This window comes from Pogona vitticeps, chromosome 6 (assembly GCF_051106095.1).
Source record: "Pogona vitticeps strain Pit_001003342236 chromosome 6, PviZW2.1, whole genome shotgun sequence".
NCBI lineage: Eukaryota > Metazoa > Chordata > Lepidosauria > Squamata > Agamidae > Pogona > Pogona vitticeps.
The window spans coordinates 82,404,528-82,420,782 of NC_135788.1; the positions used below are offsets into that span (position 1 = coordinate 82,404,528).

General features: G+C 39.7%; 1 protein-coding gene across 10 annotated transcripts in view; it reads right to left on the bottom strand.

The window, feature by feature from the left end:
- Nucleotides 1–915: 915 nt before the first annotated feature.
- Nucleotides 916–16,255, bottom strand: part of CDKL2 (cyclin dependent kinase like 2) — a 28,810-nt gene continuing 13,470 nt past the window's right edge. For 2 of the 10 annotated variants that reach the window (XM_078377686.1, XM_078377688.1), the window contains 9 exons: nt 16,078–16,190; nt 14,126–14,265; nt 10,937–11,025; nt 10,153–10,276; nt 8,890–9,182; nt 5,930–6,023; nt 5,431–5,548; nt 3,963–4,069; nt 916–3,302 (listed from right to left, as the gene is read on the bottom strand). In XM_078377686.1, the coding sequence (XP_078233812.1) occupies nt 3,243–3,302; nt 3,963–4,069; nt 5,431–5,548; nt 5,930–6,023; nt 8,890–9,182; nt 10,153–10,276; nt 10,937–11,025; nt 14,126–14,265; nt 16,078–16,190 (1,138 nt within the window). In that variant the 3' untranslated portion in view covers nt 916–3,242. Of the gene's footprint in view, nt 3,303–3,962; nt 4,070–5,388; nt 5,552–5,929; nt 6,024–8,889; nt 9,210–10,152; nt 10,277–10,936; nt 11,026–14,125; nt 14,266–16,077; nt 16,191–16,255 lie in introns of all 10 variants that reach the window. The other 8 variants (XM_078377679.1, XM_078377687.1, XM_078377682.1 and 5 more) reach the window with 7 other exon arrangements.

The window sequence follows — 16,255 nt, forward strand, 5'->3', positions numbered from 1 at the left end:
CTCAAAGACAGAAACTTTCAAGTAAAAAGCATGTGGTCCCTTTTTTCTGTTACTGAAAGAACTGCTATTAGGGTAATGTGGAGAGAAGGAAAAATGAGTGTCAGACAACGCAGGAGACCACTATGGAAAGGGTTGCAGCAGGTGGAGATAAAAGATGTGCTTGCTTGTTTCTAAAACAAAGAACACTAAGGATCAGGTAATAGGATGTTTTGTGGTTCTAAGCAGTTGTTCCTGCCACCACATGGCTTATAGCTATCTGAAATTAATAAAACTCCCCCTAAAATTAAAGCCAGCGTCTTTGACACCCTATAATCCTGTCTAGATCCCTCAACTTCTCCCCAAATGGAAGCAATCATTTTGACATCATTTCCCTGTCACTGATATGAAGGAAGGGGCTCCAAATACGGTTGCTGGCATCTCTCTATTTATCTTCGATGTTCTCTTAACAAGTCCTGTAAAAGACTGAGTTTCTCAAAGGCTGGAATCCCTTTGTGCAGCTCTCTGTACATTACAGGAGCGACATCATGAGTGACGGCAGGCTTGCATTGATTGAAAGGCTTCCTATGGAAATTTTGGGGTACATGTGACTTTCTTGCACTATGGATGATTCCCATGCACACCTAAATCTCCCTTGGTCAGTAGCAATTTGTTTACTCATCAACAATTTGCTGCTGCTGTTGCTGACATGCTCTCTGTTGTGAGTACCCAAACTGTGCAACAGGATTTCAACCAGTAAGTTTCAATGAGCTAGGCAGTGAAGATTTGTCATCTCTATTGCACTGTTGCATTAAAATTGTACATCTCTATAATAAAAGTGCTGGTGGAGAGAAAAAACATCTGTGGATAAATTTAATACATAAATGACATCATATTGGTAGGAGAACTGGTGAAATTCTGTAGTAAAAACAAGTCGTGTATTGATAAACAGCTAAATATTCCTTTATTTTGGTAGAGTAATTCTGGTCAACAAGCATGGACTCCAACTAAATTAACAACTTGGGTTCCATCCTTACAATACATAATCATAAATAAACCTTAACATACTTTATTAAAGACTGGCTGTCACATTCAACATAGCAATCAAAAATTATATGCTGCTTTGAAGAAGACAAGAAGGCCTTCAAGATGCAAAATGTCCTGCAGAAGGGGTGGGGGTGTTAATTTACCTCATAAAACAAAATGCTATTGACACAGTCATATAGTATTCAAGGGGAAAAGTGCAATAGTCAACAAAGACTCTGATGCTGAAAAGGCAAATAATGTGGCAGGAATGTGAACAAAGGGATATATGTGAAAATGTGAGTTTTTCAGTCATTTAACCCAAGTCTCATTCACATATGTTTCAACTGCACCTGCAAATGCCAATTAAGGGATGGGGCAATTATTCATAGCAATTATGCCACCATACCTAGATGTGTAATACTGACCTATATTCCTTCAGAATATCCTTGCTATAACAATCACTTTGAAGAGCACTCAGGCTACAAAGGGAACACTCTCATCATTGTAATACTGAGGACAAAGTACAGTATAAGTTTCCTATTCCAATGTATCACCTTTAGGAGTGGTGTGAAAAATACAAATCTATGAAGCATCATACGAATGTCAGTTATGCCCTCAAAGTAAAACTCACACTTACTTTACCAGTTAAGAAGATTTAGGTTCAAAAGGTGAAAACTGCCTTATTACTGTACAGTTCAGCACAGAAATCAGAATCAGACACTTGTTTCTTTAAAAAAGTAGGACCAATTACAGCCAGGAACACAAAGGATATAATTAAATCACCTCTCCATCCGCCTTTTACCATTATTCAACCCCCATTTAATAAAAATTCAAATCATAATTTTAAATTAAAAATAAACATGTAAATGTAAAATATTCTAAATTAAAAACGAACACAAACATTTTTCTTGAGAAATCCTGCATTCTAGAATAAGAATAATATTTACCACAAAAATTTGTATAAGATGATAAAAAAAAGTATTCCCCTCTCCCTGGAATTTCTTCATACCCGGGAGAGGGAATATCCCCCAGTTTGGGAACAAATGATATAGGCTACAAACATGTGTTTGTCTTATAGTTTAATTCTCATGGCTTCCAACAAAGAATCCAGGGAATGTCGCTTCTAATGCACATTGGAAACACTGCACAGTGCCCCAGATTCCTTGAGAAGAACCAATCATTATTGAACTGATTTACATCTATGGTGTAGTACAGCTATAATACACTATGATGTGAAAAGCTACTGGTTAACTACCATTACTGTAGTAGTTATACTAAAATGTAATCAGTGTACATGATGCCTTATAATGTCACAAAACTGAATGTTCAAAACACTTTAAAATGTGCTGAAAATATTGCATTACTAAGGTGAAAAGCTCACAACACAGGTATTTACAGACAGACTCTTCTAATAGCTTCCATGGGGTTTGTTATAAAAAAGATTCTTTAGAAAATACAACAATAAATTTAGATTTTTGGATAAGGTGCGAGGAGGACAGCTATATGGGATTTATTTCTATTTACAAAAAGCTGTCACAATGTTAAAAATCAGCACCATGAAATTTTGATTATATTAAAACTATGGACTATGTATGAGAGGAGGAAGAATGGACTGCAAAGGCCAGTCTATGCATCTGTTGGTGCTGCTGAATTTTATCTGTGCGGTCTTCTCTGGATGGACACCTGTGATTGCACAGCTAAAATTCAGCAGCATAGACTCAAATGCCAAAAAGATGTACACATAGCTACAAAAGATTGCAAGTACAGTCTCACAATCTAGCAGCATTGCTGTATTCACATCTTATTTTGGCTTCACATGAGGCCCAAGGACAACTGTGTAGAGGAAATCTGTCATGACCATCGCAGATGTCAGCTAGCACTGGTAAACTAATGAACAACTGGTATCTTCACTTGTAGGAAATTCTTTCCTTCCCACCACCTTGCTAATGCATTTCATGAATCTAAATCCCCTAGGCAAACTGAACTAATCTGAGATGGTATTATATAGGTATGCATGATGCTACAAAGGGAGCTGCAACCGTAGCACCTTAGCATCCACAAAATAACTGGAAAACACATTTTTCCTTTTTACTGTCATTACCACCAGAACACAGCGAAAACATCTGCCCCCACCCGGCCACTGAGTACAGTCACAAAAACAGTCCCCAAACTTTCAAAGGGTAACAGGGTGCAGAAATGCTACAGAACTAGGTGACATGAATTTTTAGTCCTACATGTAGCTAATGTTCTACTCTGGGGAAAGTGGCTTCTGATGTATCTTGCAAGGAGGTTCCAGATACCTGTAAATCAAATAAAATGTAACTAAATTTAAAACAAATGTTTGCAACTAGTTTTAGCACAACACCACACTTAAGAAATAAGGACAGGCAAACAGTCTACAATGCCTATCCACTCTCTTCAACACCTGATTCACAATATTTTATAAACCTCTATTATGTGCCCATCAGTAATTTTTTTATGTTAAAAAGTCTCAAATCTTTAGCTCTTACTGATACAGAAAAAGGTCCAACCCCACAATAATATTACTTATCTTTTTTCTGAACACTCTCTGGCTTCACCCTTTTCTATATGTGATAATCAAAACGGTAAACTATATTCTAAATTTGACTACATAAAATTTATAAAATGACACTATGATCTTGGTTTTTTTTTATTTTCAGAAAAAACCAGCAAAGAGACTGCTTTTTAAAAATTTATTTGTTCTTTTTTTTTTTTAACCAAAGGGAAGCACATTTCCCTAAGGAACATCCTGTTTTCTGTCAAGGAAGCCAACCCTGCATGTTACAGATACACAGCTTACAGGAACGACCTGCTAGCTCCACTTTCAAGACATCCACACAGGGTGTGTGTGTGTGTGTTTTAACAAGATAGCATCATTAATGGGACACAACAAACTGGACGTGCACCCATTCCCCTCTCCAACTTAGAGCAATGAGTACCTGGTGCAGTGCTAGACTTGGGTTTTGTATATCTATTGCGGCAAGAGATGGCATACGAGACTCCAAAACAATTTTGTTTTCTTTCTTCAGGAACCTGGAACTCCGAGCTACACATGGAGGAAACACAGCCAAAAAAACTTCATTTTTTAACATTAATTATGAACATCATCATCATCATTTTGCAAAAGTGGTGTTCTTCTCGTGGCTTAAATCATGGCGCAACAACGGCAGCCATAGGTTTTATTTGACTTATTTAAACACTTAAGTTATTTGCCAGTCATTTCTTCTTGGCATAATTTTAAATTAATGTGGTTCATTTTGTGTGACTTGTTATTTGCTTTTGTATCTGTGTAGACGACTTTTTTTTTTCAGAAGAAAGAGTACAAGAAGTAAGGATGTGGAGTGGGAAAACCTGAGCTAAAATCACTCTGCCCAGCTCAGCAAATGGGCACCATGACTGCTCTTATCTGCTGCAGATCTAGTAGATGGGAGATCAATTTACACAGACAAAAACATGACACTGAACTGATGAAACAGACTGTCTATGCATTTATAGTCGCATAAGGGGTTTCACATAAAAGATTTTTCTAGAAATAAAAAACAACAAAACGAGTTTCTAAAAACATTTTGAACTGCTGGTTTTAAAATCTGGGTGTGTCCAGTTTTAATAGGGTAGACTGAACTTCATTCACTTTTGTCAGGAGTGAGTAACAGGAGTGTGGCTTTCCAAGCACAGCTGAACTACAATATCCACTAGTCCCATTTAAAGTAGTAGCAGATAGTGGTTTAAGTATCTGGCTGGATACTTAACGTAACAGATACTAGATGCTTAACTCCCAGAGGCTGGGAGTTCGATTTCCCACTCTATCTCCTGGAAGAAAAGCCAGCTCTGTAGCCATGGGAAAACTGCATAGTCCCAGGGCACCCCCAGAAGAAGGGAATGGTAAATTACTTCAGCGTATTGTTTACCTAGAAAACCTTGAAAAGGACTAACATAAGTCAGTGACAGCACACAATTATTTATATTTATAGTACATTCACATCTGAAGCTGGTTGGATAGCTTAGCGATTTAGGTATCCAGATGTTAGGAGTTTGATTTGCCACAATGCCTCCTGGAAGAAGTGCCAATCTGCACAGCAAGCTGCACAGCCCCCGGCCACAACTGGAAGAAGAGAATGAAAAACCACTTCTGCATACCCACTACCTTGGAAACCCTGGAAAGAGTTGCCGTAAGTTGGAATCAACTTGTTGGCACACAATTATTATTATTCTTTAACATCTGAAGGGCCTCATACTTCCTGACTCTGACTTATGTGCATCACACTGCCTTGATTTAAACAAATTAATTTCATAAATGTTTGACAGAAAATGGACCACCATTTTCCCCCCTTTTTATTTTTGAACATAAATCTTTTTTTTTTTTACCTCTCCAGACAATACACCTTTGGATGTATGGGAAGTTCTTACCATCCAAGCCTTTCAGTTCAGGGAGATGGCTATAGTTCAGCTCTGGCAAACGCACATCTGTTTTGGAAAACTCCCATCTTTTCTTATTCATCTGAAGGACACTGTTTTCATTTGAGACCTGCTACCAAATAGTTATTGGACACAAATGAACTTTGAACCTAATACTGCTAAAATAAACCAGTGATATATATTTAGATGTTTTACAGAGTATTTTCCATAATATACCGGGATTATAGTAGGCCACAATAAGAGTGAAGTCATTCTCCAAATATCAAGCCACAGTAACAGTGAATTCATTCTTCTGCAGTTGATACTTATGCAGCCACAAGGGCAGCATCCAAACACTAAAGAGAAGTACCAACAGGTTTGTAATACAATCGCAAAGTACCAAAACCTGCTCAGAAACATTCATAAGAAACCTCCAAAGCAACCCAATTAAAACATAGCATATTCATTGTCTGAGTGTTATTTTTACTAAATAATATTTCAAGGATCTTACCGATGCTGCCAAGTTCACACTATAATGTCCTGCTGGAGATTTTCTGCCTTGCTTTATGAAAGGACTGAAGTATATTTTTGTCTTTTCATCAATCCTAGAAATACACACAATTATCCTGTTGTGACAAATGTTATTTTAAAAGCTAGTATTTAAAAAAGTTTTAAAAGCTACTTTTCACATTCTGTGAATAGGACTTGGAAACAAATCTATCTTAGCCCATGAAAGGTACATGATACAGCAACATTGAGGCTAGTTAGGTCTCTGTCTGGGTCAGAATTGAAAGGAGAGACTGCTAAGAGCCCCATGTATGCTACCTTAAGTGTCAAGCAGGAAATTAAGCAAGACAAGGAAGCCCAGGGAAGTGTTATTCAAATTATGGGCTGGCTTAGTTCTCAGTGGCAAAGAGTTTTATGATAGCAAATTTGTTATGGTTTAATCTTTGTAGGTTACAACTCACTTATCTGGAGACCACATGGTTATTCAACTCACAAAGGAACAACTGACAGTTTATCTAATACACTGATCTACTTGTCTGTATCTTCCAGAGAACAAAAAAAAATGAGACCTATTTTGAGTCCAGTTGTTTATCAATCCTGAACTATGTGATTCTTTGAATATAAAGTCAAACCTAATGCCTAGCATCCTGTTTTCCACAGGTGCGCACATGAATAGTTCATTGACCAATGGAAATGTTCTATGAGGCTTAACATGCTTAACACTGACCGCCAAGTGCTTCACTTTGTATTCTAGCAAAGTAAAAAAGAATTATGTGGGAGAACCTACTTCAGCAACACCACAATATGTGAGCACTTGCATAGCTATCTTAGCACAGTGCTTTCTCAGCTCCTATTCCGAAATGCCTCTTCTCCATATGATATACTGTATTCTATTGACATTATTCGGACTCACACAAAGGAAGCCCTGACAAATTTCCTCAAAGATTTATTAATGTCCAGCCTATCATCAATCCAAGCCTAGACCAGCATACATGGGAGGCTCACTTTCTGTGGGGCAACTACATAATGAAGATATAAATACTACCTTAAATTGGAAACCATCACAAAGCTACCCATTTTACATGCTTCCAGCTTTGATCCATAATGTACCACAAAAACCACTGTCTACAATAATCCTCATGATACAATTGTACTGATTCAGGCACATCCAGAAGTGACTTACACACAACTCAAGGATTTAAATCAGGCATTTCTCATACTATAGTATTCAGGTAAGAAAAAGAAAAACTAGACTAACAAGGCCAGACTTGAGATTCATGTACCACAGAAAAAACAATAAAAACAAAGCACCACTTGTCACCTAATGCCAGCTAAAAGCACTGTAATGTTATACTAATGATCTACAACCTAGACAATGACAGATCTCTCATAAGCTTTCCGTGTTAGGCATGCACTTACAGATAGCTGTCTAATTTTTTAAAAAATTACTCACCAGGAAAGAGATTTCACCACAATGATAAAGACAAAGAACCCAGACTGTCGCAGACCCAGATTAAGAGATGTTAACCAGCTTGTCAGTGGAAGGATGTAGGTATTCTGGCTCCCTCCTAATGTTTTATTAAGGACCACTGTTCAGGTCATTATCAATGCCTGTATTTTCTCAATTTCAGTTATCACTGATCATCTCACAATTTACAACTTCCATTTGTCCAGACATGTGCAAGGGGGTGCTGATAAGTATTGAGCCTTTCCCAGAAAAAAATTGAGCTAGGAAGCTATAAATTGCAGGGTGTATTCGCCAATTTGTCTGTATTCAATGGTGCAAAAATCAACTATCTATGATTTTAAGTTATATTTCATGTTCAGGTCCAAAGTGAACATGGCAGCACCTCTAGAAAAGTTCAATGTGGAAGAGCACAATCAAGGACCATAACCAAGTTCCTGTTTCTCTGAGGGAAAGGTGCAAAGCAGATCCATGATGAAATGTCACAAACTATGGGTGACAGTGGCCCTTCATATGCAACAGTTAAACTTTGAGTTATCAAACTGGCCATTTCGGTGTTGAAAGTAAGAAACCCAGTGGAAGGCCTGTTTCTATCTCTGTGCCTGCAAATGTAAAAGCCGTCCATGACATGATCATGGAGAACCGCCGAATATCAGCCAAAAGTATTGCTATATATATCTGAGAATATCAGTATTTTGAAATAGAACTTCATGTCCAATATTGAAGTACTGGACAACACCAGCAATCATGTTAGACTGCACAGGGAAGCCATTGAAATCCATAAACATCAACAGAACTTCAACAAAACAGAAGAAGGTCTCAAACTAAACAAGGCCTGGCTTCCAATACTGAATAATACAGCCTGCAAAAGGTCAACAAACTCTACCCAGCCACAAGGACCAGGGATCATTGCACAAAAAAGACCAGATAACGATACCCATCAATTACAGTGACAGATAATCTCCCCCTCCATTATCATAGCAAAAACACGCTGATCACCCTGTCTCCTGAAAAGGACAAAAGCTGTTCCCAAGGTTATAAATACTCAGCTGTCCAACAAACAGCAACAGAGCATGGACAGAGTTCCTACTCCAGTCCTCTGAAGATGCCGGCCACAGAGACTGGCGAAACGTCAGGAAGAACAACCTTCAGAACACGGCCAAATATCCCGAAAAACCCACAACAACTATCAGATCCCGGCTGAGAAAGCCTTCGAGAATACATTAGTTCTGTGTCTCTAACTATATGTTCTGCAGGGAGCTCCAGCTCATTGCTAATAAATTACTGCATCTGGTAGAGTTAAGACTGTTTGCCTTATTACACTTTACATTTTCAGGTGCCTGTTTAAAACATCTTATAGAAAAGTAACGTTCTAAGTTAAGCAGCCCACAGTTGGAATTAGATGCATTCTAAACAGACTGGGCCATAACTATAGTAGAGAGGAGAAAGCTAACGGGTAACATAGACATATATTTTCTAGCTTTACTCTGGTGTTGTACCTGTAATTATGAGTGCCCAATTTTACCCCTACGCCAGGGGTTCCACTGATGCCTGTTGGCATGATGGAAGAATTTTGTGCAATGGGAGGAATCACCATGCTAGAATTCTTTACGTAATCCAGGCTGCTACTTGAATCTTTCAAGGTTGCTTGAGGAATTGCTTTGACTTGTCCAGTTCCGTTCTCATATAGAAAACTTGTGTTTGAACATCTGTCTGGTTTCTCTAACTCAGCCTTGGACAATTTTGTTCTGAACAGCTTGGAGTCTCTGATCTTTGAATCCATGTTGAACTCCTGTTTCAAACCACAAACGTTGCAGTGCTAACAATGAATTAGAGTACAAGTAACAATATTTTACAGACATTAAATGAAGGTTATAGAAGGCAAATATTTTTTATAAAATCAACATCAGCTGGCACAACCAGGGGAATGATGTGGAGAAAAATACAGTTCTTTCTAGGCATAAAAGAAATTACAATTCAGTTCCTTCATTCTACAACTACAGATAAACACATTATGCTGTTACACACTATAGCAAACATTTAACATAAATGTGGGGGTATTTGATTTGTTTGTTCTAACTTATACTAAAGAAAAGTGAGACTTATATCTGATAGGAGTATAGCAGAAATTTATGACAAGTAGCAAACTGGAGCTTATCTCCAGTTATAAGAGCCAAACAGAGAAGTGGGTAAGATCTTCCAAGGGCTGATTTCAATTGTCTGTCCCAACTGAATTAGACCTATTGAATCACTCTGACTTAGAAGCATGTTGACTTTAACAAGTACCATTAATTACATTAGCTGGGAGTAAAAACTAGCTTTAGCCACAGGTCCTTTGCCCATCTTCATACTAGAACTCTCTCTATACATTCCTGACACACATCTAATAGCAAGATCAAAAATTGTCCTTGGTCTTTCTTATTCTCCTCCATTCTCCATAAATCTAGTTGAAAGCCACCGATTAAATCTGCTGTGGTAGACGAAACTTAGGTGAACTATTAATCTTAGGTGCACTATTAATGTACCATCATCTGCACAAGCTGCATCTTTAAATTACTGTCATATGTCAGTTCTCATAACAGGACACAGCTGGACACTTTAATTTCTAATGCTACGTCCTCTATTTTGCCCAAAGCACTGAGGTAACCATAAGGATTCCACCCTCTCACTCAATAGACAACAAGTAAGTATATCTGGACTTACTTGTTTAATATTTTTAAGCAAGTAAACAAACAAGCAAATGAAACAAGAGCTCCACTAACCTGGATTACAAGCATTTTTCTTTCATCACCAGAATCATCTTTATCTTTTCTGCTTATTTTTGATTTCTTGGACAAAGGATGATCTCTTTCCTTCTGAATCTTTGCTTTAAGTTCCTGAGCAAATCTTATTTTTCATTTTTAAAAGGCAAAGAAGACACAATCAATACAGAACTTTTATTAATTAATTAATTAATCAACCAACAAAAACATGTATCAGATTAAGAGAACATCAGACACCTGAGTCTCTTTTCTTTTGGGACAATGTGCATTACCCAATATTAATAATCCAACAAATGTTTTATTTTGTTTGTTCCTAGTAGTTGTAGAGCATTCAAAGTAGACATTTAAGGGCCATCATGGAACTCCAAAACTATTGTGCACTTCTGACAGAGAAACCAAGTGATGGGGAAGAACTGGTGGGGTGGCCATCACAAGCAACACTTAACCTTTCCTCAGCATATGTACCTGAAAAAAGATGCAGGCTCTCTGAGGCCAGGTTTCCTACTAAGCAGCTGCAGGTTGGAGCTGCAAAGGAAAATCAGCATACAGGGGAGGAATTAAGCAAAATCCTTTCTACTCACTTCGTCTACTCTGTAACAGTCTCGTCCTCAGACTTCACAGTTTCAGAACCTTACACATCCATCAATGTATAGTTCCTCTCAAAAATGAGGTTTGTCTTCCATGCATTTGAGAAGAATGAAGTAGACATTTCTTATGCATTTAGGAAATCTTGGCATCTTTTTTTTCAAGGCACAGCTGAACTGAACATGAAAAATCAACTCACCTTTCAGCAAAACAATCTTTATTAAACAGGTCACTTTGCAGGAGCTCAGAACAAGATGGTCTTTTATCCGGATCAGTCTGCAGACATCGCTGAAATAAGATTTCACCCCGCTTTAATATATAATAGAATTAAAAGTAAGGTCGCTGGAGCTGAATCCAGGTATTGCATGAGATCCAAATAACATATCTGCTAGTTCTGTATATAGTCAAAGCCTGCCTGTGTTTTGCAAAGAGTAAACAAACAACATTTTAAACAAACCAAACTGGAGCTGGAAGTGGATGGGGGCACTGTGGGAAACTCCTGGCTAAAGGCTGTAGCTGCATTCTGTTTCAGTGCCGTGCACACACTCCTGGCAGGAAGCAGCAGCTGCCAGCAGCCGGGGTAGACCCTTCTTCTGCCCTTTCGCTTAGAGGTAGAGAATAAGACAAAAGGGTTATTTTAGCCAATCCTAGTTAAGAATTAGGTAACCACTATCCTATCTGTTTCTCTCATAACATACTGTGTAATCATGCTAAGTCAATAAAAAGAGCCCTCAGGGTGTTGTCAGTAGGCTCTGCTGGTTTGGACATCTGCTGTTGACTCCTTTGTTCTCTCTCACCAAGGCAATTAGCCTTTCCTTTCTTCCGTGATCACCACATTTGGTGCCCGAACAGGGACATCGCCTGAGGCAATCAAAGCAGCTCACCTCGCCCCGGCAAGGGCTCCAGACGCATCCTAGCATCCTTTTGGATCCCAGTGAGTAATAGTACAAGATGGGAAACATTCTCACAGCGCTTCAGATTCAGCATAAAAAGGATCTGATTTAATTGCTCCATAAAGGAGGCCACCATGGTGTATCTGCCTCAGTAGAGGATTTATTGACAGAAATAGGTACTCAGTGTCCTTGGTATCAAGAAGAGGGCAGCCTTAAGCTTTCAGATTGGGGTAAAATTGGGAATAAATTGCACAAAGACCCTGTTGCTCCAGTTAAAGTCCTCCATACATGGCATATTTGCCGAGATGCAATTTCAAAGATCGCGAAGCCTTTGTTAGCCCAGCCCTTAGCTAACTTTCCAACAGCCCCTCAGATTTTGCCACCCTTTAAGCCACCAGATCTCCACGAAAATAGAAACAATCCTCCTTCCTACGCAGCTCCCGCCACTCTTCCAGTGGCTCTGTGGTGTTCGCCCTTGTGGCCCCTGATTGTCCTTCCCTCAAAAAAGCTCACGTCACGTTTTCCTCTCGCTGCTACCAGTGAATTACCTTGATCCACAATATAAATGACGTTTGTCTGAACACTTGACTTGTGAACAGAAACAGAACTTATTCATTGAAGTGAAGCAGATTGAATAATAACAGAAGTTCTTCAGAAACACATTATACATAAGCAAATCATCAACAGTTCTCTCAGTACATACTTCTTTTCTCTTGCTATATCATTACTACCTTCTCTACCTATTTTCCTAACCAGCTCTCTCTCAGTATGTTCCCTCTCTCTGACAAACCAGTCCTATCTGACTCCTCCTTCTCCCGCCAAACCTCATGTAGCTGCTGACTCTGCCTCTCCAGTCCTCTCATAGGTTCATGCAAATCAGCTCATGAATATGAATGGCATGACATAAGTATGTACTTTCTTAATAAAAAGAACTGATTTCTATTGCTGAGTTAGTCAGGCCTCTTTTTAAAACACTTTTACTTCCGTGTAAAAGACACCCCTCAATTTTTAGTGTAATGATTTTAGGAAAAAGTAGCATCTCATACATGGAAAAATATGGTACTAAAATTCCCTCTAAGGTGTGCAGCTGCATCAGTGTGTGACTCCACCCCCTCCATGCAAGGTTCCTCATCCGCCACACATCCACAGTGATAATTTCCAGCCCCTATGGTTCTAGTTGTGGGGGCTAAGTTGAATGCTGGGGGAGTGGAGTTGTACATGCAAGGGGCGGAGCCTCGCCTAGTACATCCTTGCATATATGATATACAGTACACTGTGTGTGCCTACCACTATATAAACCAGGGAATGGAGAGCACCAGAATGTGGCCCTGTCCACACTGCCATATAGATGTGGTATATGGATTGCAGATGGCATGATTTGAATGCTAAAAAAAAGACCCTTGTTCACAAGTGTTTCTACTTAGAATTATCTATCCTCCCCTATTAAGAGCTGTCATGCAATTTTCTGGTCCAGTAATAGGGCATGCATTCTTTTTGGCACACGCACTGTTTAGCTGTGGGATAGGTGCCTCCAGCAGCCATAGATTCTGAGAGTTTGAGAGAGAAAGAGGGGGGAGAACAAGGGAAGGAAAGTGGGGCGGGGAAAGGAGAAAACGGAATGGCACTCAATCGGGGGAAGCATTTAAGTGATTGGGCTACAAGGGGTAACTTACTGTTCAGATGAGAGCAATATACTAAACGGCACATTGCTCCCCTCACCACATTTGAATAGACTCTTTGTAGCCCTCAGTGGGAAGGTAAAATGGCGTTCCCTGGTCACGCTGGCCATGTGACCATGGAAACTGTCTTCGGACAAGCGCTGGCTCTACGGCTTGAAAACGGGATGAGCACCGCCCCCTAAAGTCGGACACAACTGGACTGAAAATGTCAAGGGGAACCTTTACCTTTTTAGCCCAGTTTACCCCATATCCAAAATGGCGAGTGTGGGCAGTCCCAGAGAGATATCAGGCATCTGTTTTTTGTTTTCTATCTTAACTATCTTTGTTAAGCTGCACTTAACTATCTTTGAGGTTTTACACTGTGTGCCAAGCTGACAGATGCCCTTCCTATTCCCCTCTGTGCCTGAAGAGGCCTCTGAGATTCAGGCACACAAAATATAAGGTAGCTCACTAGGCAATAGTTAGAGTGCTGGATTAAGACTCAAGAGGGGAGCACTCAAATTCCCTTTGGTCATGAAACTCCATAGGTAACCTCTGACTGGTACCTTCTCTCAGCCACTCCTACAGCATTTCACAAATTTGCAATAAGGATGAAAGTGGAGGGGGGGAGCCACAGATGCCATTTAGAGCTCACTAACAGAGAGACAGGGCATAAATGTAACAGAATAAATGACGCTCCAGTCTCTGTTCCTCCCAGCTCAAGCTCTAGATCTCCACACTCCCTGACATTTCCCAATTTATTAATAAGCACCCCCAAAAATAAAGAAATGGCTCTGCAAACAGGAGTAAACTGGAAAAATAAGGTGGGTTATTTACCTTAGCAAATTCTATGATTGTGACAGAGAGCTTAGAATATCGTTTTTCAAGAGGGTCGAGTTCCTTGACTTCAGGCAACCTCACTCCAGCAAAGAGAGGATTTTTATAGAACAATTCTTGGTGCCTCGGAATTAAGTTTCCTGGAATTTACAAAACGCCATGTTAGTCTCTTCTGGGTCTTCCAGGTACAGAATACTTAGAAGTGGTAATACAGCCACTCCTTAAATATCTCACTTACTTCAAAAGCTCTAATTAGACTCACTGTGAGTCGGTTCCAACCTGGCAGCACATTAACATTTATATCTTGTCTCTCTATGATAAAAATAAGCATCATGATAGGTGAAAAATAAAAGGAACATCTAATGTCCAGTCTTGACAAGAGCCTAGATAATCAAACTGAAGCCTGCCTGAAGTATCTCACCTCCCTTGTGCTGTGTGCCTTGTTATGCAAAATGGTTCATTTCCCCTACCTATGGAAAAGGAAAAGGTGGAGAAACCCCTCCACATTATGACATGTGGCTGCATTTCAAGAGGCATTTTTGCAGAATGCTACCACCATCACCATGGACAGGGTCACCCAAGAAACACCTGTTCCCCTGCATCAGGAGCAGATAGTCCTGGAAGATCCTTCTGACAGGGCTGACAAGGAAGAGGAAGAAGACCACCACTACCAAAACCAGATGATCAGACCAAAGGTTTGATCAGACCAAAGGTTTCTCTAAATCTAGCGCTGTGTTTCCACAGTGAGTTGATGATGGGTCAAGAAAAAGGTATCGTAGGGTGGGCTGCAGTTACCAATGCTCCTCTTACAAACATTAGTGGGGCTCACCAGGAGAGTTTTCCAATGAGTTAGGATTAGTGACTACAATGCTTTCTCTATGGAGCTATATTTAAGTATAACCCAGAAACTTCGAACAGTTTGAAATGAGATGGTCAGATCATTATCTGAAACTCAGAGAAAGTGAAGTGTGCTACTTATATATCGCTGCATAATGCTTAAAGCACTCTCTGGGTGGTTTACAAGTTAATTATGCTGGCTACACACTGTGCCCACCCCCACTCCCCATGATCTTGGCATTCAATTTACCAACCTCAGAAGGATGGAAGGTTGACTCAACCTTGATCTGACTTCCTGAAATTCTCTGTTTGCCACTTAGGATCATCACCAGTAGTTCTCTTAGGGACCAACTGCTATGTGAGAGCAGATGGGACTGTAACCTTTGGCCGGCTGTTTTCAGCAGTGGCACAGGGACTGTCAAATACATTTCCCATGAAAATGTGACAGGGCCCTTCTCTTTTAATGTATAGACACTTTCGTATGCATTAGCCTTCAGTATGCCTTTGCTTTTCAAATCTATTGCTGGTACCTGATTTTTAATCTGGTGTTTTGGATTTGATTCTACCAGACTGCCAGTAGCTTTGCAGCTATGTTTCATTTTTTAATGTTGTTATCAACTCTGCATGTCTTTCCACATGAACTGGAAAAGATGGTAAAAAACAACTACACATCTAAACTGCAATCCCATACACACTAACCGAGAAGTTCAACCGAATTCAATCAAGATTATTTCCAGGTGCAATTTGGGGACTGAATAGCTTCTGGACCATTTGGGCGATGGCATGCCCCACTCACCTAGTTCTTAAGATAACACCAATTATGTCTGAGTAGACATGCATAGGACACACTGTGACCTACTAATCAGTTCTGCTACCCTTAAGGTCATCCAAGATCTCTTGTCGAAATCAGGCAGGCAGCCATCTCAGTTTACTTCACGGTAGGAGTTCCGGATGGCATCCTGGTCCAAGAGGTAGTAATGGCAGCGAGGTTCACCATTAGTATCTCATCCAATATGGTTATGTATAAGATCCCTTCCTTCACTCTTGATCTTTGATTGGAATATGCAACAGCTGTACTAGCTACAGGGTGTAAAACAAGGAAATGTTTACCTTACCCAAACTTTTCATAATATGGTACAACTGGTCAATATCAGAGTCTCCAGGGAAAAGGGGCTCTCCCGTGAGCATTTCTGTTACCAGGCACCCAATGGCCCACACGTCAACAGCTCTGGGAAGCAAACAGAAATAGTTAATAGAGAGAAAGCTTTGGCAAAATGGATCTTCTACAAATAA